Source organism: Schistocerca serialis, chromosome 1, assembly GCF_023864345.2.
Source record: "Schistocerca serialis cubense isolate TAMUIC-IGC-003099 chromosome 1, iqSchSeri2.2, whole genome shotgun sequence".
Classification (NCBI taxonomy): domain Eukaryota; kingdom Metazoa; phylum Arthropoda; class Insecta; order Orthoptera; family Acrididae; genus Schistocerca; species Schistocerca serialis.
In genome coordinates this window covers 987,128,935-987,154,900 of record NC_064638.1, presented here as the reverse complement: position 1 = coordinate 987,154,900, position 25,966 = coordinate 987,128,935, and the positions used below count along the sequence as shown (strand labels likewise).

Sequence of the window (25,966 nt, the reverse complement as noted above, 5' to 3'; positions counted from 1 at the left end):
CATCTCGACATCAGTGGGGCCGGAAAACTGCAAGAAAGTGACAGAAATGCAACGCTTCCACAAATTACAGCAAATTCCAATGCTGGGCCACCAACAAGTGTCAGCGTGCGAACCATTCGACGAAACATCATCGATATGGGCTTTCGGAGCAGAAGTACGCCTCACCTGGGTCCGTCAACACCGACAATGGAGTGTTGACAACTGGAAACATGCTGCCTGATCGGACGAGTCTCGTTTCAAATTGTATCGAGCGGGTGGACTTTTACAGATATGGAGACAAACTCATGAATCCATGGATCCTGCATGTCTGCTGCTGTTCAAAATGGCGGCGGCTCTTTAAAGGTGTGGGGCGTGTGCAGTCGGAGAAATATGGGACCCCTGCTATGTCTTGATACGACTCTGACATGTGACGCTTACGTAAGCATCCTATTTGATCACCTACATCCATTCGTGTCCATTGTGAAATCCGACGGACTTGGGCCATTTCAGCAGGACAATCGAATACTCCACACGTCCAGAGTTGCTACAGAGTGGGTCCAGGAACACTCTTCTGTTTTCAAACACTTCTGCTGCCCACCAAACTCCCCAGACATGAACGTTATTGAGTATATGTGAGATGCTTTGCAATGTGCTGTTCAGAAGAGATCTCCACCCCCTCGTACTCTCAGATTTATGGAGAACCCTGCAGAATTCATTGTGTCAGTTTCGTCCAACGCCACTTCACACATTAGTCGAGACCATGCCATGTCGTGTTACGGAACTTCTCCGTGCTCGCGGTGGCGCTGCATGATATTAGACAGGTGTACCAGATTCTTTGGCTCTTCAATATAGTTTAGTATCGCAGTTTAGGGCAGAATCGGGGTGTAACAGTTGGTTCGAAAGAGAAGTCCTAATTAGGGAAGTTGTGACATTCATGCTTTATCATCCTATGTGGACCACAACGCAGGAATAGTAAGAGATTGGGCGTACGTTGTATTTATCATCGTATGCAGACCAAAGACTTTTTTCAATTAACAGCTCTTTTCACATTATATTTAGTTCTATACAAGGTCTCCTGCCAACAGCCTTGCTACAGTGGTAACACTGGACCCCATCCGATCAACGAAGTTAACCACTGTCAGGCTTCACCACCATCTTAGTCAGCAAAGCGTAGTTGGCATGCAGGGTCCACTCATACCTGCCGTGGTCAGAGGAGGAGCTAATTTGGTGGGAAGTAGCAATTCCTGTCATGATAGATGGCCCTCCATATCTGCATCCAGCGACGACTGTTGGCTGTGGTTGACTTGGTGTTCGGTCGGTGCCCTTGTGCCATCTGAGGCCTGTTCGGACGGAGATTAGTTCAGTTCTAATAATACCTGCAAGTTGTTTCTCACTGACTGCTGATTTTTCCACCTGTAACTGCATCCATGCTCCTCATATCTGTGATACGTAGTTTGTACATTGCTCCATACTTCTTGATTTGTTAATATATTCCATATGTTGGAAGAATGAAGAGAAGCGTTTTCAGTGGCGTCACACTGTAAGAGTCCGTGAGACTAAAATCATACACTGCTTCATTTATAGCGCATCTTGTGGCAAGTTCTCGAATTAACCGGTGCTTATGCAGCTGCACTACAATAATGGCATTATAGTTGAAAATAGTACAGGCGTGTTGCAGCAGGACCCATTTACTTCGTTCCATCAGCAGTCTCGTAGCTCAACCTCTACTGTTTATTACTTCAGATACCTATGAGAAAGTGATTTCTAGAAAATGTAACACTGAAATTACTATTACACCTATTTACTTCCCGAATGTGGCGTTTTGTATTAAACTTGTTGTTTGGTTATAGAACTTATGATGGGATAGCAATAGATATGTCATAACGATGTTACTTATACAATAATAGTGTGAAAAGGAAAGTTGCCACTCACCATATAGCGGAGATTCTGAGTCACAGACAGGTACAACAAAAAGACTGTCACAAATAGAGCTTGCGGCCTTTAAACAATAGATGTAGAAACACACACATACTCGCACACATTCGCACATACTTGCACGCACATGCACATATACAAACACAAACCCAAACACACACACACACACACACACACACACACACACACACACACACATCACACACACACACACACACACACACACACACACACAGAACTGTAGTATCAGGCAAATGAATCCACACTGTGAGCAGCAGCGCCAGTGCATGGTGGGTATGGTGACTGGGTGCGGGTGAGGAGGCAGGGAGAGGGAGGGACAGTATGGAAGGGTGGTGGACAGTGAAGTGCTGCAGGTTAGATGGAGCGCAGGGGAGAGATGGGGAGGGGTGGAAGCAGTGGAAAAGAAGAGAAGTAAGAGCACTGAGTGTAATGGTGGAATGATGGCTGTATAGTGTTGGAATGGGAACAGGGAAGGGGCTGGATGAGTGAGGACAGAGACTAACGAAGATTGAGGCCAGGAAGGTTACAGGAACGTAGGCTATATTGCAGGGAGAGTTTCCACCTGCGCGATTCAGTAAAGCTGGTGTCTGTGAGAAGACTCCACATGGCATGCGCTTGAAGCAGACATTGAAATGAAGGATGTCATGTTTGGCAGAGTGTTCAGCAACAAGGTGGTCCACTTCTTTCTTGCCCACAGTTTTTTGGTGACCATTTATGCAGACAGGCACATTGTTGGTTGCCATGCCCACACAGAATGCAGCACAGTGGTAGCAGCTTAGCTTGTAGATCACTCGACTGGTTTCACAGGTAGCCTTGCCTTTGTTGGGACAAGTGAGGTTTGTAACCAGACTGAAGTTGTGGTGGTGGGAGGATGTATGGGACAGGCCTTGCATCTAGGTCTGTTACAAGAGAAAGAGCCATAAGGTAAGGAATTGGGAGCAGGAGTTGTGTACAGATGGATGCATATATTGTGTACCTTTGGTGGACAGCGTATACACATTGGAACCCTTGCCTGGCAAGAACTTGAGCAACATGCAAAATGCCGGCTCAAAAAGCCCTCCATCCTGCTCACTTTAGATTTCCGCCTTGGAGTATCACTGTCCACCACTTCTAAAACACCATCCAAACCTCCCCCATGTCTAGTGATAGCTGAAAAACCCTGCCTCACAGATCTACTACATTTACTCCACTGTCCAAATCTCCCCCCAACACCACACAGAATCCTGAACCTAAACATATCCAAAACACACTCATGAACCTATCCTCCAGAAGCCTTAGCCCCACACAAACATCAGTCCTTTCCAAAGGCCTCACCTTTTGCATCACTCGCAAATTGAATCATGCAGGACTTGTTAAAGATCTTCTCTCCTTCTCCCAGTCCTGACAGTGGAAACACTTTTTCGCCGACACCTTACCAATCAGTCTCAACCAAAGACCAATATTAAACCCCGTCTAACTTAGTTCACTCCTCCTTCTTAACTTTCCAGAATTTCTTAACCTTGAACCTTGTCTCGCCATGATTCTCCAAAAGCCTCAACATGCCAACTAACTTCACATCTGCAGAAAGAACTGCAGTCCACCATTTAAAAACTGATCCCGACCTTATAATCCTAACTGAAGACAAGTGCTCCACCACCATTGTTTTGAAGCACAAGGATTACCTGGAAGAAGGACTCCACCAGCTGTCAGATACCTCCACCTACAAACCTTGTCACAGTGACTCCACTTCAGAGGTCCAGCGGGATCTCCAGTCGCTACTCAAATCTTTAGGACCATCCCTGAACCTCTTCCTGGAGCCAATCTCCCTACTCACCCCTACCACTCCCCAGACTCCTACCTTCTACATGCTTCGTAAAGTCCATAAACCTACCCAACCAGGATGCCCCATTGTGGCTGGTTACTGTGCCCCTGCTGAGATAATCTCTGCTCTTATTGACCTTTAACCTATTACCTGGAACCTACTCCCCTTTATAAAAGATACCAAACATTTCCTCTACCGACTCTCAACAATTCCTGTCCCTTTATAACATGGTGCCCTGCTTGATACTACTGATGCCATCTCCCTTTACACTAACATTCCTAATGCCCATGGCCTTACTGCTATTGAACACTACATTTCCCAACGCCCAACGGATTCCAAGCCAATAACCTCCTTACTAGTCCCTATTAACCACTAAATCCTCACCCAGCATTACTTCTCCTTTGAAGGCATTAACTACAAGCAAATCTGAGGTGTGGCTTTGGGCACCTGTATTGCACCATACTGTGCCTACCGATTGATGGGCCTTGTAGAGGAATCCTTAGTAAAAATCCAGAATTCTAAACGCCTCAAATGGTTCAGATTCATTCATGACATGTTTGCGGTCTGGATCGAGGGTGAAGACACCCTATCCACATTCCTCCAGAACCTCAACAACTGCTTCCCCATTTGCTTCATTTGGTTCTAATCAAGCCAACAGTCAACATTCCTAGATGCTTACCTCTGTCCATATCGAACCTACCAACTACCAGCAATACCTCCACTTTGACAGCTGCCACATGTTCCATACCAAGCAGTCCCTTCTGTACAGCCTAGCCACCTGTGGTCATCGCATCTGCAGTGATGAGCGGCCCCTCTTGAAAGAGACTGAAGGTTTCACTGAAGCCTTCACAAACTGCAATTATCCTCCAAACCTTGTACAAAAACAACTCTCCAGTGGCTTATTTGTCCAGTCCTCCACCACCTCCGAAAGTCCCACTGTACAGCCACAAGGAAGCATTCCCCTCATAACTCGGTACCACCTAGGACTGGAGCAACTGAATTGCATTCACCACCAGGGTTTCGACTTCCTTTTGTCATATCTTGAAATGAGAAATGTCCTTCCCACCCAACCTTCCCACACCTCCCACAGTGGTATTCTGCTGTCCACTGAACCTACACAATATACTCGTCTATCCTTACACAACCCTTGCTCCTGACCCCTTACCTCATGCCTCATACCCCTGTAATGGATCTAGATGCTAGACCTGCCCATACATCCTCCCACCACCGCCTACTTCAGTCTGGTCACGAACATTACCTTTCCCATCAAAGGCAGGGTCACCTGTGAAACCTGTCATGTGATCTACCAGCGAAGCTGCAACCACTGTGTTGCATTCTGTGTGAGAGTAGCAACCAACAAGTTCTCTGTCTCCATGAATGGCCACCAAAAAACTGTGGCCAAGAAACAAGTGGACCGTCCTGTTGCTGAACACGTTGCCAACCATGACTTCCTTTATTTCAATGACTGCCTCACAGCCTGTGCTTTATGAATCCTTCTCACCAACACCAGCTTTTCTGAATGGCGCAGGTGGGAATTCTCCCTTCAATACATCCAACATTCCCATAATCCTCCTCGCCTCAACCTTCGTTAGTCACTGTTCTCACCCATCCAGCCCCTTCCCTGTTCACATCCCAACACTACACAGCCATCATTCTACCATCACACTCAGTGTTTTTATTTCTCTCCTTTTCCTGTATTCCCCCCTCACCACCTCTCCCCTGCCCACTGTCTAACCTACTGCACTTAACTGTCCACCATCCCCACCATACTATCGCTCACCATTGCCGCCACCCCATCATCCTCTTTACCCCACCCAGTCGCCACTCCTATCATGCACTGGTGCTGCTGCTCGCAGTGTTGTTTCAGTTACCTGAGACTGCAGTCATGCATGTGAATTCTGTTTGTGTGTGTGTGTGTGTATGTCTCTCTCTCTTTCTGTGTGTGTGTGTGTGTGTGTGTGTGTGTGTGTGTGTGTGTGTATTGTTCATGAAGGCCTCTGTGGCCGAAGGCTATATTCGTGATAGTCTTTTTGGTGTGCCTATCTGTGACTAAGCATCTTTCTATGTGGTGAGCGGACTCTTTCCTTTTCATAATATTGTTACATTCCATACTGGATTAGCGATTGTTTGACTACTTATACAATAATCGTTCATAAATAATTCTAGGACGTAACAATGAAAGTACTAGTGGAAGTTAGGTTATGAGACAGATGTTGATGAGACAACCAGTAGCTGTGAGGAAACGATGTTATCTATACAAGATTCAGTTTTCACTAATTCTAGAATGTAGCACTGAAAGTAACAGTAGTAGTGTTCCTGTCTCCTTCACTGCATCTGTCCGTCTAAAGATACCTCTAATCATGCTTCCTGGCTACCTTCAGTTGAAGCACGCCTCCAGCACTAACTTACACAATCAACTAACTAGCTAAGTACGACCGGATCGCTTATATGACTGCGTTCGAAACAGTCCTACCATAGAATTCGTTGACGTATTTTAATATGATTTATGAGGAATGTGCAGTAGTGATATTCTGTTAGAGCCCCACTATGAAGAAGTCACTGTCTATGTACTATATTTACAGGTTCTGAAACTGCTGACATGAGTGCTGGTAAGATTGTCACTCACCAATGTGTAAGTGTTGAAATTTGTTGACTCCGTCGTCATTATATGTTTGCTTCAGTAGTAAACTGTATTTCAGAGTCATTTACTCATTGATCAGTACTCTTCTCAAGGTACCTCCGATCACACTACTGACCTTTGTTACAGCTTAGACATATTTAAATTGAACTGATCTTGTCATAAAGGTACATGAATAGACAAAATCCAGTAGAAATAAACTGGAATTAGGTACACATACACATACTTCCCAACTACCACTGTCTGTGAGGGCTTTCAAAATTTTGCTTGTGATTTTTATGCATTTTCTCTGAATAATGGATAAGGAAATCAAGTGCAGACAAAGAATATTCCTTTAACTCTCTGCTTACTTTGTTGACGTATCATTCATACAATAAAAATTTGAAAGAGCTTAAATAAACTGCATGGTGCCATCAGAAGTAATAGGACAAACTCAATAGTGTTCTTTGATTGAGGACAGGGAATTACATTTACTTAGTCGATATTTTCTTTTTTATCTTGAATCATCAGTCTTCTGACTGATTTGATGAGGCCTGCCACTAATTCCTTTACATCTCAGAGTAGAACATGCAACCTACGTCCTCAATTATTTGCTGGATGTATTCCAATTTCTGTCTTCCTCTACGTTTTTGCCCTCTGCAGCTCCCTCTGGTATCATGGAAGTTGTTCTTTGATATCTTAACAGATGTTCTATCATCCTGTCTCTTCTCCTTGTCAGTGTTTTCCACATACTCCTTTCGTCCCCGATTCCGCACAATACCTCATTCCTTACCTTACCCATCCTACTAATTTTCAACATTCGTACGTAACACCACGTATCAGATGCCTCGATTCTCTTCTGTTCCGGTTTTCCAACAGTCCATGTTTCACCTGCTGTGCTCCAAACGTACATTCTCAGAAATGTCTTCCAGAAATTAAAGCCTTTGTTGATACTTCTGTTCTCTTAGCAAGGAATGCCCTTTTCACCATTGCTAGCCTGCTTTTGATGTCCTCCTTGCTGTGTCCCGCGTTGGTTATTTTGCTGCCTAGGTAGTAGAATTCTTTAACATCATCCACTTCGTGACCATCAATTGATATTAAGATACTCGCTGTCCTCTTTTCTGCTGCTTCACATTAATTTCGTCTTTCCCAGTTCCCTTTGAATCCATATTCTGTATTCATTAGAATGTTCATTTCATTCAGCAGATCATGTAATTCTTCTTCACTTTCACTCAGGCTAGTAATGTCATCAGCGAATCAATCATTGATATCCTTTCACCTTGAATTTCAGTCCCACCCCAGAACCATTCTTTTTCTTCGATGTATGGATTGAACAATAGGGGCAATGGCTATACCTCTGTCTTACCCCAATTTTAATCCGAGAACATCGTTCCTGGTTGTCCACTTTTATTATTCCCTCTTGACTCTGGTACATTTTACATATTATCCGTCTCTCCCTACAGCTTACCCCTATTTCTCGCAGAATTTTGAACATTTTGCTCGATTTTACATTGTCCAACGCTTTTTCCAGGTTGACAAATCCTGTGAACGTGTCTCGATCTTGCTTTATTCTTGCTTCTATTATCAACCACAACGTCAGATTTGCCTCTCTGGTGCCTTTACCTTTCCTAAAGCCAAACTGATCGTCGTCTAACATATCCTCAAGTTTCTTTTCCATTCTTCTCTATATATTCTTGTCAGCAGTTAGGAAGCATGAGCTGTTATACTGATTGTGTAATAATTCTTGCACTTGTCAGCTGTTGTAGTCTTAGGAATTGTGTGGATGACATTTTTACGAAAGACCGATGGTATGTCGCCAGACTCATACATTCTGCACACCAACGTCAATAGTCGTTTTGTTGCCATTTCCCCCAATGATTTTAGAAATTCTGATGGAATGTTATTTATCCCTTCTGCTTTATTTCATCGTAAGTCCTCCAAAGCACTCTTAAATTCTTATTCTAATACCGGAATTCCTGTCTCCTATAAATGGACTTCCGTTTCTTGTTCTACCACATCAGATAACTCTTCTCCCCCCCCCCCCCCCTCTTTCCTTCATAGAGACCATCAATGTGGTGTTTCCACCTGTCTGCTCTGTCCTCTGAATTTAACAGAGGAATTCCCGTTGCACTCTGAATGTTACCACCCTTGCTTTTAATTTCCCCGAAGGTTGTTTTGATTTTCCTATATGCTGAGTCAGTCCTGACAACCACTTCTTTATTCATTTCTTCACATTTTTCATGTGGCCATTTCGTCTTAGCTTCCCTACATTTCCTATATATTTCATTCCTCAGCGACTTGTATTTCTGTGTTCCTGAAGTTCCCTTAACATTTCTGTACTTCCGTCTTTTATCGATTAATTGAAGTATTTCTTCTGTTACCCATGATTTCTTCGCAGTTACCTTCCTTGCAACTAAGTTTTTCTTTCCAACTTCTGTGATTTCTCTTTTTAGAGATGTCCATTCCTCTTCAGTTGTACTGCCTACTGAGCTGTTTCATATTGCTGCTTCTATAGCCTTATAGAACTCATCATTCGTTAGTACTTCCGTATCCTACTTCACTGCATATTGGTTCTTCCTGCTCAATCTCTTAAACTTCAGCCTACTCTTCATCACTTTTACGTTGTGATCTGATTTTACATCTGCTCCTGTGTACGCCTTAGAATACAGTATCTAATTTCGGAATCTGTGTCTGACCACTAAATAATCCAACTGAAATCTTTCTGTATCACCCGGCCGTTTCCAAGTTATACCTCCTCCTCATATGAGTCTTGAACAGAGTATTCGGTATTACTAGCTGAAATGTATTACAGAACTCAATGAGTCTTTCTCCTCTCTCATTCCTTGTACCAATCCTATATTCTCCTGTAATCTTTTCTTATACTCCTTTCCCTATAACTGCATTCCCGTCTCCCGTGACTATTAGATTTTTATCTCCCTTTACCGACTGTATTACTCTTTCAATATCTTCTTATATTTTCTCTATCTCTTAGTCTTCATCTAGCTAAGTCGGCATGTATACCTGAACTATCGTTGTCGGTGTTCGCTTCCTGTCGATTATGGTAAGAGCAACCCTATCACTGTACTGTTCGCAGTAATAAACTTTCTGCTCCACCTTCCTATTCATAACGAATCCTGCTCCCATTATGCCATTTTCTGATGCTGGTGTTGATACAGCCATATATTCATGTGACCAGAAACCCTTGGCTTCTTTCTATTTCACTTCACTGACCTCTACTATATCAGGTCTGAGTCATTGCATTTCCCTTTTCAGATTTTATAGCTTCCCTACCACGTTCAAGCTTCTGACATGCCACGCTCCGACTCGTAAATCGGTATCCTTTCGTTGGGTATTCAGTCCTTTTCTCGTGGTTACTTCCCCCTTGGCAGTTCCCTCCTAGGTCGCCCGGAGTGGCCGAGCGGTTCTAGGCGCTAAAGTCTGGAACCGCGCGACCGCTACGGTCGCTGGCTCGAATCCTGCCTCGGACATGGATGTGTGTTTTAAGTTCTAGGGGACTGATGACCTCAGAAATTAAGTGTCATAGTTCTCAGAGCGATTTGAACCATAAGTTCCCTCCTAGAAATCCGAATGGGGGACTATTCCGAAATCTTTTGCCTATGTAGAGATCATCATGACACTTTTTCAGTGACAGGCTACGTGTCCTGTGGATACATGTTGTGTGTCTTCAATGCAGTGGTTTCCATTGCCTTCTGCATCCTAGTGCCATTGATCATTGCTGATTCTCCGCCTTCAGGGGCAGTCTCCCACCCCAAGGGTAAGAGAGTTCCCTGAATCTTTGTCCGCTCCTCCACCCTCTTAAACAAGGCCTTTGCAGAATGGGGGTGACTTCTCATGCAAGAAGCCTTCGGCGTCAGTGCTGATTATTAATCAAAATACGACGGTTGAATCAAAAGTAAAGCCTGCACCTTCGTTAATTGGGTTTCGATGGGAATGTTTTAATCAAACGCAGAAATAATCCTTAGAATGTGATCATTACCAATATTCTCTTTGCCACATTATCACCAGCCAGTTGGATACATTTCTGCCAACGATGAACAAGTTTTCTGAAGCCGTCACGGAAGTGGACACTCTGTTTCCACAAGCAGAGTCTCACAGCCCTCTCAACGTCTTCATCAGAAGCATTATCGGGAGCAGATGGAAGTCAGACGGTACTAAATCTGGACTGTATGGAGGATGACGTACGGTGGTGAGATTCTGTCTGTGAAGTTCTGCTGTGGTGGCACGTGAAGTGAGTGGTTTGCAAGCAAACGAATAAAGTGACCCACACGTTCTTGTGAAATGCCGATTGTGCTTGAAATTTCTGTCTGAGTGATACGACGGTGCTTGCTGTCACAGGGCGTCCTACTCTTTGTTTGTCACGCAGGTCAGATATTCTCGCCTCAGCATCTTTAACGTTACTCGCCCAACGACTCACAGTACTCCCGTAAACACAATTACCATAAACTACTTTCATTCTCTGAGGAATCTCCTTTGGGGTGACACCTTCTGCTCTCAAGAATTCAATGACTGCACGTAGCTCAAATCGTATTGACCGACCGTCTGCGCAGGGTTCCGTACTTTACACTTTACAACACAACCGTACAATGCTAAGGCTTCCCGACAACTGGAGCTGTAGAGAAGAGGCTATGGAACAAGTGAGTACCTGTCGCATACCAATGCTGCAAACTGTTGAAGAGTTACGAAGGTGGAGGCATTACTTTTCAGTCAACCTTCGTATATGCAATGACAGGTTTCGAACCCGGAGCGGAAAACGTTTTGGCTATTAATCGAAAACGCTATCTCTAGACCACAGGTGGGACTAGAAGGTATGAAAGTAGTTTTATAGGAGACTCAGATATATAGTTATGAGAGTGAAAGTGCTCGTAACCATTCTCTGTTTTGCTTAAATCAAGAGTTACCCGTTTCGAGATGCTCAGAGACGATTTCTTCTTCCTCATAGTAAAGCTCCTCCGGTCCAACGATCTCCGCATCAGAATCAGTTTCAGAGGTGAAGTTGCCCGACACAGGAACTGTAGAAACGAAGGAATAATTAAGTTTCAAATTATATTTATCTTGCTGATGTAGCGCTTTACATTAAAGATGAATTTTGCTCTTGATCATGATGTAGATGAGGAGGAAATAACGAAGTAACTTATAAAATATTCATTCATCAATAATTCTAGAACACACCAAAATCGCTATGTTACTGAAGGAACTTTTGCGTAAATCAATAGAGACATTAATCGATATATCTAAAATCTGTAGTTTGGTTACACATCAAAAAGATCTTGAAATTAATGTTATAATATTGCCACGTAGAAGAAGGTATAATTAGATGAATGACGAACACTAACTTCACTTAACGAAGGTTTATTCAGCACTTGCACATACAAGAGCGCAGAGCGATGTGCCTCCAGCCAGAACACATACAGTGTACAGGGTGTCACAAAAAGGTACGGCCAATCTTTCAGGAAACATTCCTCACACACTAAGAAAGAAAATATGTTATGTGGACATGCGTCCGGAAACGCTTACTTTCCATGTTAGAGCTCATTTTATTACTTCTCTTCAAATCACATGAATCGTGGAATGGAAACACACAGCAACAGAACGTACCAGAGTGACTTCAAACACTTTGTTACAGGAAATGTTCAAAATGTCCTCAGTTAGCGAGGATACATGCATCCATCCTCCGTCGCATGGAATCCCTGATGCGCTGATGCAGCCCTGGAGAATGGCGTATTGTATCACAGCCGTCCACAATACGAGCACGAAGAGTCTCTACATGTGGTACCGGGGTTGCGTAGACAAGAGCTTTCAAATGCACCCATAAATGAAAGTCAAGAGGGTTGAGGTCAGGAGAGCGTGGAGACCATGGAATTGGTCCGCCTCTACCAATCCATGGGTCACCGAATCTGTTGTTGAGAATCGTACGAACACTTCGACTGAAATGTGCAGGAGCTCCATCGTGCATGAACCACATGTTGTGTCGTACTTGTAAAGGCACATGTTCTAGCAGCACAGGTAGAGTATCCCGTATGAAATCATGATAACGTGCTCCATTGAGCGTAGGTGGAAGAACGTGTGGCCCAATCAAGACATCACCAACAACACCTGCCCAAACGTTCACAGAAAATCTGTGTTGATGACGTGATTGCACAATTGCGTGCGGATTCTCGTCAGCCCACACATGTTGATTGTGAAAATTTACAATTTGATCACGTTGGAATGAATTCTCATCTGTAAAGAGAACATTTGCACTGAAATGAGGATTGACACATTGGTGGGTGAACCACTCGCAGAAGTGTATCCGTGGAGGCCAATCAGCTGCTGATAGTGCCTGCACACGTTGTACATGGTACGGAGACAACTGGTTCTCTCGTAGCACTCTCCATACAGTGACGTGGTCAACGTAACCTTGTACAGCATCAACTTCTCTGACGCTGACATTAGGGTTATCGTCAACTGCACGAAGACTTGCCTCGTCCATTGCAGGTGTCCTCGTCGTTCTAGGTCTTCCCCAGTCGCGAGTCATAGGCTGGAATGTTCCGTGCTCCCTAAGACGCCGATCAATTGCTTCGAACGTCTTCCTGTCGGGACACCTTCGTTCTGGAAATCTGTCTCGATACAAACGTACCGCGCCACGGCTATTGCCCCGTGCTAATCCATGCATCAAATGGGCATCTGCCAACTCCGCATTTGTAAACATTGCACTGACTGCAAAACCACGTTCGTGGTGAACACTAACCTGTTGTTGCAACGTACTGATGTGCTTGATGCTAGTACTGTAGAGCAATGAGTCGCATTTCAACACAAGCACCGAAGTCAACATTACCTTCCTTCAATTGGGCCAACTGGCGGTGAATCGAGGAAGTACAGTATATACTGACGAAACTAAAATGAGCTCTAACATGGAAATTAAGCGTTTCCAGATCCATGTCCACATAACATCTTTTCTTTATTTGTGTGTGAGGAATGTTTCCTGAAAGTTTGGCCGTTCCTTTTTGTAACACCCTGTATATACGGCTACAGAACATTCCAGTACAATGATTCTTGACATTTGTGGATACTTCTAGAATGTACTCTAACCGAATATAGAAATTAAAACTTCACAGTCCAGATGACTTTTGAATTCATGACCCTCCATTCAACAGTTTAGTATCATAACCACTACACCACGATGCTCTCAGCTTCTTCTGAGACAGTATAATCTACTCCGAAGTGTGAGAAAAGTTTATAAAAGTAATCTTTTTAACTACTGGAAATGGAAAACAGCTCTACACTTCCTATTACTTTTGTGTGTAAAAAGCTGTGTTGTTCGTTTTCCTCTATTAACAGCCCATATCAATACCAAATGGTTTTATTCTCAAACCACTGTATAGTGAGTGCAGCATGATGTTTACTGTTTTCAGTCACTGTTTAATTTACTTCCACAACACGTTTCAAAGTTTGAAGCCTTCAATATCAGGGGGATTTATTTTTATTATTATGGCAAGTGCGTGTTGTGTTACGATTTTGAGCAGCCTTTGAAACTGACTAGTGGAGAAAACGAAATACTATTTCGGAACTTGGCACTATGAATATTAGTATCAAATCGGTTAAGCTCAGAAGGTAGCCTTTGGGAGACGATTTTGTTTTCATATGCAGGTGACTGGTGTTGACGCCAGTTGGCTTCGAAATCAATTGAAATTACTGAAAAATAATAAGAACAAGGTTATTCGTAAGTACCATTGGGTTTTCAGAACACATGTCATTCATAAAAATGACACATATCGGTGGACAGTGCACCACTAGAGGTTAGGTGTGCCATAAACATATAAACAAATCATTCGCTCCGACTGTCATATAAAACTGATGCGTGCCTGTAGAAAGGCAAACAAATGAACAGATTTAAAAAGCAGGGTCTTCCACTGCTATGATAACAATGTTTAAGCAATCATCGAACTTCACTAAACGTTTAAGTAGATTCAGACGCCCACACCTCATAATATCAACCTCTATATTGGAGTACATAAGCGAAACTATGAAAACTGTAAAAGCATTTGATCACATGGTTGTCATAATGATGAAAATAGAAGACAAATGCCGTTCTACTGTATTTAAGTAACTGAAGTGGAGGTACGCCATGAATCAGCGTGTATATAAACGACCCAATAAGAAAATTTCCAGAAATGACAGCTCCCGTATCGAACGCTCTGAAGGGATGCTTGTTGCCGTATGAAGAAAACGAAATATTACTATTAGATATACACAACTTTAATGGAACTCTTCAGCTGGACATCGGAACACAGTATGGCCAGGGGTCGTGCGCCTGCAACTCATGGTCGTACTTCGGAAAGAGATCGATATATTGGAATGAGGGACGCGAGAGCATAATGCCAACAGATCGTACCGTTGGCTGTAGTGCAGCGACATGGAGAACAAAAAGAGTGGTGACGATATAGACCCAGGAAAAAAAGTATGGCAAGAAGGGTAGGCATGCGTTCTTCCTGATGGACTACATAATGAAATGATCATAGGATAGTTTGACTGGCTCTGACGATTTGACTCATGACAACAGCTGGGATGTAGGCAGAGGATACTGGCGAAGTGCTATCACGACCCGTGGACAACAGATTGCTGGACAACAGAGACATCGCAACACAGTATGCCCAGGGGACGTGCAACTTGCAGCTCATGGTCATACTTCGGAGAGAGACAGTCATCAGGCTTTCGTGGCCGTTGTCACTGAAGTTAAAATTTTGTGGATTGTCCGGCCGCATTTTATTTCCTTCTAGAATAATCGACGTTTCGACCCCTCTGCGGTGTCACGAGTACAGCAACAGTAATAAAATTAAATGTCTAGAATGTAGCATTATTGCATTGACTTCAGAAGGCTGACCTGAATCGAAGGTGACCTCGCTGATCATGATCCAGCGGGCGGCGAAGAGGAGCCGCAGTCTGACGAAGCGGCCCAGACGGCCATGCAGCCGGATGGTGACGTAGCGCGCGTTCTCCAGCACCATGTCCGGCATGTACGTGAAGCTGATGGGCCGGCCCGGAAACACCTGCCCGCCCACGCTGAAGGACACCAGAGCCCGCCGGAACACCTATATGACATGGAGGCAACCTGTTGTTCCCGACGGGAAGAGGAACACCTTTTATACGACATATGGCAATGACTCATCGAGAAGTGTATTGTTATTCGATACGGTGACACAATAAAAATTGTACACTGGAGGATAACGGAACCACTAAACTAAAAACTGCATTTTCCAAATGCGTTCTATTTTGCGTACTTCGATTTTAGCGAGGTCCAGAAGAACATCCGCTATTTGTACGATGTGTTGCTGCGATCTTCAGTCCAAGGACTGGTTTCATGCAGCTCTCTATGCTATTTGTACGATAGCCTAAGCATATCATGCGTTATTATTAATGATAATACACTGCTGTGGACACAGCTGGAGGTGAGGTACAACCTTTTTCGAACAGATTCTTAGATTTCACAAAATTACACCCATCATATGAATGAAGAAAGAAACAATGAGTAAATTTTAACTTACACACCCAAAATAAATATTCCGCTTGGTGCATGTCACCTACCTTTTCCTGATAGGCCCGCTTGACAAATGAGAAGCGAGTCGAAATGAGGTTAATACATTTATAAAAAGGTGTTTAGCTCCTCCATACCAAAATGTGCAGTTCAGTTAAAGCATTTCGGTGTGAGTTTCGCTGACATTACGGCACTACACTGTCTATGCGTCTCTCCTTCCAGCAGTTTTGAGCAAGCTGCGACGTCGTATAGAAAGAGCAGTGAATGCAGTAACTGCAGACATGATCACAAGAGCATGGAACGAATTTGATAATCATCTGCTGGTTTGTTGTGCGTCCACTGAGGGTCATGTTGAACACTTCTGATAGCTAAGTGAAAATTTTTTGCTAAATGTAACTATAAAATGCACCCCTAGCTTTCGCATTTATGTATAAGACATGCCCCTGTAAAACAAGAGAGTTTTTTGTAGATATAAACCTTGTACTTCTAAGCCAAAGTTAAAATTTAATCTATACTTCTATGTTCATTCGTATGGGACGTATCCTCTTGTGATATCAGGTGGATGTTTTTGAAACACACTGAATTGTTTGCAACAGAAGAATTTCAACGTGATCCAGTACAAGTATTTGCTTTCTAATGTCTCCGGTGTTAATGTAAATTTGACATTAGCGTAGAACAATGAGAAAATAATTAATTTGTTGTCCATCATATGGATCATTGTAGCCTGCCACTCCCCCATTTAAGTACCATTTCACAGATCTCACCAGTATGTGTACTGTTACTACGACAGTCATGTAATTTCAGGTACTATTTATTATTTTCTTAAATTATGGATTACTTATTTTACTAAGCTGTTTTGATTATGTTAGTGATCGAGTTGCCACAAAAATATTATTTAATTTAAATGTTTGTTTTTTTTACGATGTTTTTTGTTAATTTCTTGTTATTGTGCAACGTTACTTGTTATCTGACTTTTTTATTATTTTTGTTGCAATCTATTCCATTGTATTTGGTTTTTAATATCGTTCAGAGAGCCACTGGAAAATGGTCTTGAGGCCAGAAACTGTTTGTGGAAATTAAAAGAAAATTAAAGTACTACTGCTGCGTCAATTTGGCTGCAAATAAGAAAATAATATTTTTTTGCCCTGCAGGAAGACGCTCGGAAGAGATACGATGTTAGCTGCAATTCGACCAGGAGGAGATGTTACTGAAGCTTCGAGGTGAAGCTGGCTTTGTAACATAAAAGGAAAGTGTCCACTACCTGAAGACGCCTGCAATCGGTGCGTCCGAAATCTTGCCTTTAGTCGTAAGAGATATTTTCTAGGGAATGAGTGTGATGAAACGTGTTCCATACATTAGTCTGTGTAGTCTGTATTACGGCTGCTTGTTGAGGAATTTTATTTTCTCATATTTTTCTTTCGAACCCTCGTGCCAGAAATGTATGATATGATGCGATACATTATAAAATGCACTTGGAACGTGGACATTTCACTTCAGTAAGTGAGGTCTCCTCCCTGGCCCATTACTGCGATATCGTGGTAATATAAAGTATTTTACCTGTGAACACGCTGGTGAAAACTCCCCATAAGGAAGAAAGACGTAGACTATCTATTTAGCTGGAACTGATTCTGTAATTTTACTTAAATTGCAGGTGTCACTGTCAGCGTCACTGACTTGACAATGAACAGACAAAGGATAAGATGGATATTTTTAGATCATGTTTTTCTTCTCTTTTAATCATTAATTCTTTCCACTGGCTTGACGCCGTGCTTCATCGTATTATACACAAGCGCTGCAATAATATAATGCTAAGATTTTCATGTCTACCACATCTCACACCCACTATGGGCTGTTCCGCATTTTAGTGCTATTTTGTGCTGGTATAAATTTCACTCTCTAGTGCTCATTATAGTGCTACATTAAGTAACCTCAGTTGTAGTATGACATGTACTACTTATTTTATCCCTCCTCTGGGGACGGTCTTCGGTAGACCTATATCTTTGCTCATTTAATATCGTATCTCCTCGTTTTGCATCTGATTTACCAATTATGAACATTATTGCGTACAGCCACATATAAAACTCTTACTGTTTCTCCTCACCAGATGTTCGCATCATTCACGTTTCATTTGTGTCCAGGGCTGTGTTCCACACAAACATTTTGTCCCCCTGTTCTACACCAATACCCTGTCTCACGAGGACACTTTTACTTGCTTAAATCTATTTCTATTATTCTCTTTCCTTCGCCAGTCGTACATAGAATACTTTTTTATTCAACAGCTGTACCACTCCCAGTTCTACAGTTAAGCAGAAATTCGTATTCCACTTCTCGAAATGAATAATGAAAGCAATTTACTATTGATTTTTCATCGAGTGTGCTGCCGATCCTTATAATTCTGGCACATGAAATGATATCTACATAGAGTTTCTTAGGGCCTATGAAAATTAGTTGCAAAGTAACGTGCATATTTATACGAACCTGAACATCTCTGAGGAAGAAGTTGTTGGCAAAGATCTGCACAGCGCTGAAGTTACGCACTTGGTCGAACTCGAATACGAGGTCAACGTAGCCGCTGGGGAAAGATTCGTTAGTCCAGCCAACCCAGGCGTTACCTGTTACGGGAGAAAGGCCAGCATTATTTACGGTCGCCAACACCCACGGTGAAGCAATTCTCATGTAACGGCCGTAACACTATAAGACATGACATTTAATGATCACATTTGTTGACGCTATGTTACGTGCACGCAACAGCTCGGACTCCTGTTTTCCTGTCGCCAGTTTTGAACTTCTTTTGCTAGAGTTGGTGATGATTTTCCCAAATAGCACGCTTAGACCGACGACATTCCTCCATCTGCGGGCTGTAAACCAGTTTTCCAAGTGTAAGAGAAAGATATTTGTGTTTTACTATAATGAGAATGTTACCTGAAAACCAAACAGTAAACGAAATGCAACACTTGTGTCGTAGCTCTCCCGAGCACTCTGAGGCACCTTGTCTCGGTCCGCGCGACTCTCCCCGTCGGCGGTTCCAGTCCTCCCTCGGGCATGGGTGTGTGTGTTGTCCTTAGCGTAAGTTAGTTGGTTTAAGTACTGTGTGCGCTTAGGGACCAATGACCTCAGCAGTTTGGTCCCGTAAGACCTTACCACAAATTTCCAATTTTTCGTAGTTATCGGTTCATAAGTAGTCGGTTGGAATTCTAGTGATGGAAAGAATATTCGTTGTCAGAATTTAGCTTACAAGGGGAAAAGAGCTGGTTATACACCGTGTTTAAGAACTACATCTACCTGCAGAGTGACATAGTGTGATAGTTTGTTACGCTTTTGATGATGGTCTGTACATACACTGGTCTATTGATCACGTTCGTGAGCCATCATTACAATGTCTTAAGAACATACCTTTCGTGTGGTTTTCCATTATTCCATAACTTCATATCATACGCAACACAAATAACACTCGCGCATGAGTATGTATCCCGGGTTTTAATGTGCGCGAGTGTCTCGCGCATACCACAAGTGCCCTCTCTCGGTGGAACTGTCTGCCCTAGTGCTCCCACACCCTCTTCACTATAGTTCACAGGCTAAGTACTGAAAGTATGCTGCGTTTGTATCGACCATCTTTCATAATTATGCTCTACAGATGTAGGTCATATTTTAATCTTAACTACTGGTGACACCTTTGCCATGATTGTTTTATGCATATCCACTGCTGGATGTGATTTTACTAAGTGACTAAAAGTTTTTGTGCTTGTAATACATTGGTAATTTTATGGTTACTTATCGCTATAAGTGTTTGTCTTTTCTTCTGTCTTAGTTATGTTGCTATTTTTTCGCTAATGAAGGCGTCTTCCTGTTCAGGTGTATTTTTGATTCTGATGAAGGTATATTTAGATGTACCGTAACCGTGGTCAAGGACTTCAATAAATCTTTATCCTGCAACTGTTTGGCTGTTATCATTTACCGTGAAGATTTTTAACAGTCGCTGTTACCGATTACCCAGTAATCAGCCATGTTTAAAATGTTGACATTTCAGTTCGTTTACTCCGATGTAATTGTTCTTAAATACCCCCGAAAACTGCACATCAGCTTAATCAGATTCGGTATATATACAGACGACTATTAAGCCCTCCACCGACAAAAGTCTGAATAAGGAAAGGTTCTTTCCATGCTATAAGCTACACGTGACGTTAAACGTTTAATGGCTGCTCTCTAACAATTGAACGTAATATGGCATTGAATTATCAACAAAAGCATTATAATACTCATACTTAACTCAAGTACAACAGCGTAATTTAACATACAGCTCTTTCATAAATATTTACTAGGCTTATTACTGTATCTCTCATTATCATGTACATTACTTTTTAGGAACAATTTTAGTGAGTAGTCCGTAGCTGACAAAGTATTTATTCTTAAAATGGACTCTCCTCAGCCATATGTCTACATATTATTTAAGTGTCTATATAGTTGATAGTGTATTTATTTATTTGTGACGTTCATAATACATGCTTCCCTTTGTTTCTGAAGTAGATAGTCCATTGAAAATTCTCTACGTAACTGCAGTCTTTTTTTCTTAACTCCAATAATGCAATATTAAGCTATTAAACTAAAAAATATAACTCAGTAGTAAGTAAGTACAAAGAAAATATAATTAGCTATATAGAATATACATCAAGGTAAATAATGAAACAAAACAAAGAAATGTAATGCGTTACTTCTTATGTAAATATATCTAGCTAATATTCGGGTTCCGGCTATCTCCATACATCTTCAAGTTTTGCCAGCGCTTAATGGGAAATAGCCTACACTTCAATCATCTATTCATTTCCTATATATCATGCCTATACATTTAATGTGAAACATTGAAAATTGCAATCGTAATGTACTGTCCAGTTGTTGAACGATTCGGCAAAAACCTTCGAGTAATCGCATTGCCGTACTAATAATAACGTATTTTCATTAAACTAACTTAAAATTACGTATGCTCTTATTAATCTAAACAACACTTAACCGATTACCCAGAAATTTTGGGGTTGTAATCCACTTTGAGGCACTTACTTCTGCTCTGAGACAAGTTATCAGACTGTGAACCGGCGTCACAGCTGGTCGCTGCCAAACTAAAATCACCTAGAGAAATAAATCAAAATTGAAGCGTGCAGATGTGGAACGTCTACTTCCAATCTACCCCCGACACAATGACAGGAATTCAAGCACTTTAGAGGTACGGTACTTTTTCACATAATACTACTTGACTCACTCCCCAAAATATGCTGGGAGCGTAATCATGCTGCAGTGGCAGGGGAGAATAATCCCGTCTGCTGTTCACAGGGCATTCATTGTACCACAATCAATCACCACTGCATTCATAGTGCTTACTAGAGTGCTGCTATTGCGCCGTTTCCTAGTGAAGAATGGCGAGAGGGGACCGGTCCAAAGTTATCCAATTTCCACAGATTCTTTTGCTCCCACAAAAATGTGAAGTTTTGCTGACCGTGACCGTGTAGTACATGGTGCACGAGCAGTTAAAATACACTGAGGTGACAAAAGTCACGGGATAGCGACATGCACGTATACAGATTCTCCTGCTCCCACGAAAATGTGAAGTTTTGCGGACCATGTAGTAGATGGCGTACGAGCAGTTAAAATATACTGAGGTGACAAAAGTCATGGGATAGCGAAATGCACGTATACAGATGGCGATTCTATCGCTCACAAAATGTATAAAAGGGCACTGCATTGTTGGAGCTGTAATTCGTATTAAGGTGATTCACGTGAAAAGGTTTCCGTTGTGATTATGGTCGCACGACATCAATTAATAGACTTTGAAGAGCGAATAGTGGTTGGAACTAGATGTATTGGAAATTTCGCTGCTGAAATCGTTACGGAATTCCCTATTTCGAGACCCACAGTGCCAAGAGTGTGCCAAGAATAGCAAATTTCAGTCAATATCTTTCAGCAGGGAGAACGTAGTGCTCAACAGCCTTCATTTAAAGACTAAAAGCTGCAGCGTTTGCGTGAACTAACCTCAATAATCGATGTGGAACGTACGAGGAACGTATCCGTTAGCATAGTGCGGTGGAATTTGGCGTTAATGGGCCATAGCAGCAGACGACAGACTGAGTGCCGTTGTTAACAGCACGACATCACCTGCAGCGTCTGTCCTGAGCCCGTGACCATATCGACTGGACCCTAGACGACTGAAAACGGTGGCCTCGTCGGCTGAATCCCGACTTCCGTTGGTAAGAGCTGAAGGTAGGGTTCTAGTGTGCCGTAGACCCTATAAGTCATGTATCCAAGTGTCAACAAGGAAATATGCAAGCTGGTGGTAGCTCCATAATGGTGTGGGCTGTGTTTACATGGAATGAAATGGATCCTCTGGAACAACTGAACCGATCATTGACTGAAATGATTACGTTCGGTAACTTGGAGACCATCTGAAGCCATTTGGAAATTTCTGCTAAGGTCTTACGGAACCAAACCGCGAAGGTCATCGGTCCCTAAGCTCACACACTACTTAATCTAACTTTCGCTATGGACAACACACACACACCCATTCCCGAAGGAGGACTCTAACTTCCGACGGGGGGAGCCGCACGGACCGTGACAAGCGGCCTGAGAGCGCGCGGCTACCCCCTCGCGGCTGAAGCCGTTAATCGACTTCATGTTGCCAAACAACAATGGAACTTTTATGAATGTGAATGCGCCATTTCACTGGGCAACAGTTTTTAATTATTGGTTTGAAGAACATTCTGAACGAATGTTTCGCCACCCAGATGGCCCAACATGAATCCCATCGAACTTTTGGGACGTTATCGAGATGTCAATTCGAGCACAAAATCATGCACTGGAGTGCTACAGAAGCAGCATGGTTCAGTATTTCTGCTGGGGAGTTCCAACGACTTATTGAGTCCATGGCACGTCGATTAGATGCACTACGCAGCAGAAAACGAGGTCTGACGTGATATTAGGAAGTATAGCGCTGTTATGAAAAAAATTCGAAATTCACAGAAGACTCAGATTTAGAAGGGAGACATTGGCCCAGCAGACTTCATTTTCGGCCCACTAGGGTGAATTTTAAAACTGAACGTCATTATGTACTGTTATATTCGAGTGCGGCTCAGGTACAACTACACTCCTGGAAATGGAAAAAAGAACACATTGACACCGGTGTGTCAGACCCAACATACTTGCTCCGGACACTGCGAGAGGGCTGTACAAGCAATGATCACACGCACGGCACAGCGGACACACCAGGACCCGCGGTGTTGGCCGTCGAATGGCGCTAGCTGAGCAGCATACCGTATGTGCAGTTGACGGACTTTGAGCGAGGGCGTATTGTGGGCATGCGGGAGGCCGGGTGGACGTACCGCCGAATTGCTCAACACGTGGGGCGTGAGGTCTCCACAGTACATCGATGTTGTCGCCAGTGGTCGGCGGAAGGTGCACGTGCCCGTCGACCTGGGACCGGACCGCAGCGACGCACGGATGCACGCCAAGACCGTAGGATCCTACGCAGTGCCGTAGGGGACCGCACCGCCACTTCCCAGCAAATTAGGGACACTGTTGCTCCTGGGGTATCGGCGAGGACCATTCGCAACCGTCTCCATGAAGCTGGGCTACGGTCCCGCACATCGTTAGGCCGTCTTCCGCTCACGCCCCAACATCGTGCAGCCCGCCTCCAGTGGTGTCGCGACAGGCGTGAATGGAGGGACGAATGGAGACGTGTCGTCTTCAGCGATGAGAGTCGCTTCTGCCTTGGTGCCAATGATGGTCGTATGCGTGTTTGGCGCCGTGCAAGTGAGCGCCACAATCAGGACTGCATACGACCGAGGCACACAGGGCCAACACCCGGCATCATGGTGTGGGGAGCGATCTCCTACACTGGCCGTACACCACTGGTGATCGTCGAGGGGACACTGAATAGTGCACGGTACATCCAAACCGTCATCGAACCCATCGTTCTACCATTCCTAGACCGGCAAGGGAACTTGCTGTTCCAACAGGACAATGCACGTCTGCATGTATCCCGTGCCACCCAACGTGCTCTAGAAGGTGTAAGTCAACTACCCTGGCCAGCAAGATCTCCGGATCTGTCCCGCATTGAGCATGTTTGGGACTGGATGAAGCGTCGTCTCACGCGGTCTGCACGTCCGGCACGAACGCTGGTCCAACTGAGGCGCCAGGTGGAAATGGCATGGCAAGCCGTTCCACAGGACTACATCCAGCATCTCTATGATCGTCTCCATGGGTGAATAGCAGGCTGCACTGCTGCGAAAGGTGGATATACACTGTACTAGTGCCGACATTGTGCATGCTCTGTTGCCTGTGTCTATGTGCCTGTGGTTCTGTCAGTGTGATCATGTGATGTATCTGACCCCAGGAATGTGTCAATAAAGTTTCCCCTTCCTGGGACAATGAATTCACGGTGTTCTTATTTCAATTTCCAGGAGTGTATAAGGGATGTGTGTATATATCATCCTCGTCAAACATAAATCCTGTGACTTATATTTGCGCACTTTGACAACTATCCACTATTAGGCATGGCACGCCACATACGTTTGAGGATTATATATTCACATCTGTTGCAGATGCATTTTATAAAGAGCTACTCTATAACCTAGAAGTGCTTATGAAGTAAAGTTTTAAAATACAAAATCTGTAGAATGGTATCTTCCTCCTAATTTATCGAGGCTCTGGTGTCAACCCAGAAGAAAATGATAGCACAAAACTTTCTGATCACATGCTTAATAGCGTGTTAATCCGTACAGCCGGGATTCTCCGTCGCGTAAATTCTACAAATCACCGATAGTTTCTGGAGGCACGTGGCACCATACGTCTATGCTCAGGTCTTGCAATTCTTGTAAATTACGCGGACCTGGAGCCCCTTCAGAGTCCAAGAAATACTCAATCTAGTTGAGATCAGGCTAATATTGCCGACAGGATGTCAACGTAAGTTCACTGTCATGGCGCCAAACCACTGTCACATGATTCTGGTCTCAGAGACACTCATCCTGCTGGAAGGTTCCGTCGCCATCGGGGAAGACATCAATCATGAAACGATCCAAGTGTTCCGCGTTGTTGTTCACCTACTCCACAGGTATCATGGTGCCTTTGATTACTACCACAGCTCCCATGGAAGCCCCAATACCAAAATACTTCCATCACGTAGCTGCGTCGGTGGCGCGATGCTTGTCTCGAGCAGATGTTCTACTCGATGGCTGCCTATTGGGACACGACTATCGACGTGGTATAACAAGAAACGTGATTCATCCGACTCAGACACTTGTTTTCACTGATCCACCGTCGAGTTTCGATGATCCCGTACGTATTGCAATCGTAATCGATGTCGTTTTAGAACACACAGCAATAACCTGCGGCAGATCCCTATGTTCAACAGTGTTCGCTGAACGATGTGTTCCGAAAAGCTTGACCCTGCTCCAGCACTATACTCCGTGTCTGATCTTCCACACTTCGCCACCTATTCTGCTTCATAGAACAGACTTTCACGTTGTGTGATGAAGTGCGGGGGTCCTACACCTCGTCGCCAGTCGTGGTTTTACTGACCTTCAACTACTTTGCACAGATACTTACGACGGTAGCACGCTAACAGCCAGCACTCTTGCCGTTTGCGAAATATTTTATACCAGGCACTGTAACGATGAGAATCTGCCATTTCTTGAAGTCGTATGTGTTAGCGTACCTTACCATTTGCGGTACCTATCGTAGCATTGCTAGAATAAGTTTCTATTTGTCTCTGCTCAAAATGGTTGAAATGGCTCTGAGCACTATGGGACTTAACTTCTAAGGTCATCAGTCCCCTAGAACTTAGAACTACTTAAACCTAACTAACCTAAAGACATAACACACATCCATGCCAGAGGTAGGATTCAAACCTGCGACCGTAGCGGTCGCGCGGTTCCAGACTGTAGCGCCTAGAACCGCTCGGCCACCCCGGCCGGCGTCTCTGCTCATTTTATATAACTTCCTTACTGTGTTACGTGCCAGCACCGCGACCTGGTAGCGTTCGTTCTGGCTTTTGAGCACTGGTCATAATGTTTTGTCTCATCATTGTAGACAACAAGCATAC

General features: G+C 43.5%; 1 protein-coding gene across 1 annotated transcript in view; it reads right to left on the bottom strand.

Annotated features, from left to right (window-relative positions):
* The window catches only part of LOC126458640 (discoidin domain-containing receptor tyrosine kinase B-like), a 305,649-nt gene that overhangs the window by 60,292 nt on the left and 219,391 nt on the right, over positions 1-25,966 (bottom strand). Inside the window, exons 7-9 of the mRNA XM_050095811.1 lie at positions 18,364-18,497; positions 15,235-15,442; positions 11,273-11,383 (exon numbers count right to left, since the gene is read on the bottom strand). Coding sequence (XP_049951768.1) covers positions 11,273-11,383; positions 15,235-15,442; positions 18,364-18,497 — 453 coding nt within the window. The remainder of the gene's footprint in view (positions 1-11,272; positions 11,384-15,234; positions 15,443-18,363; positions 18,498-25,966) is intronic.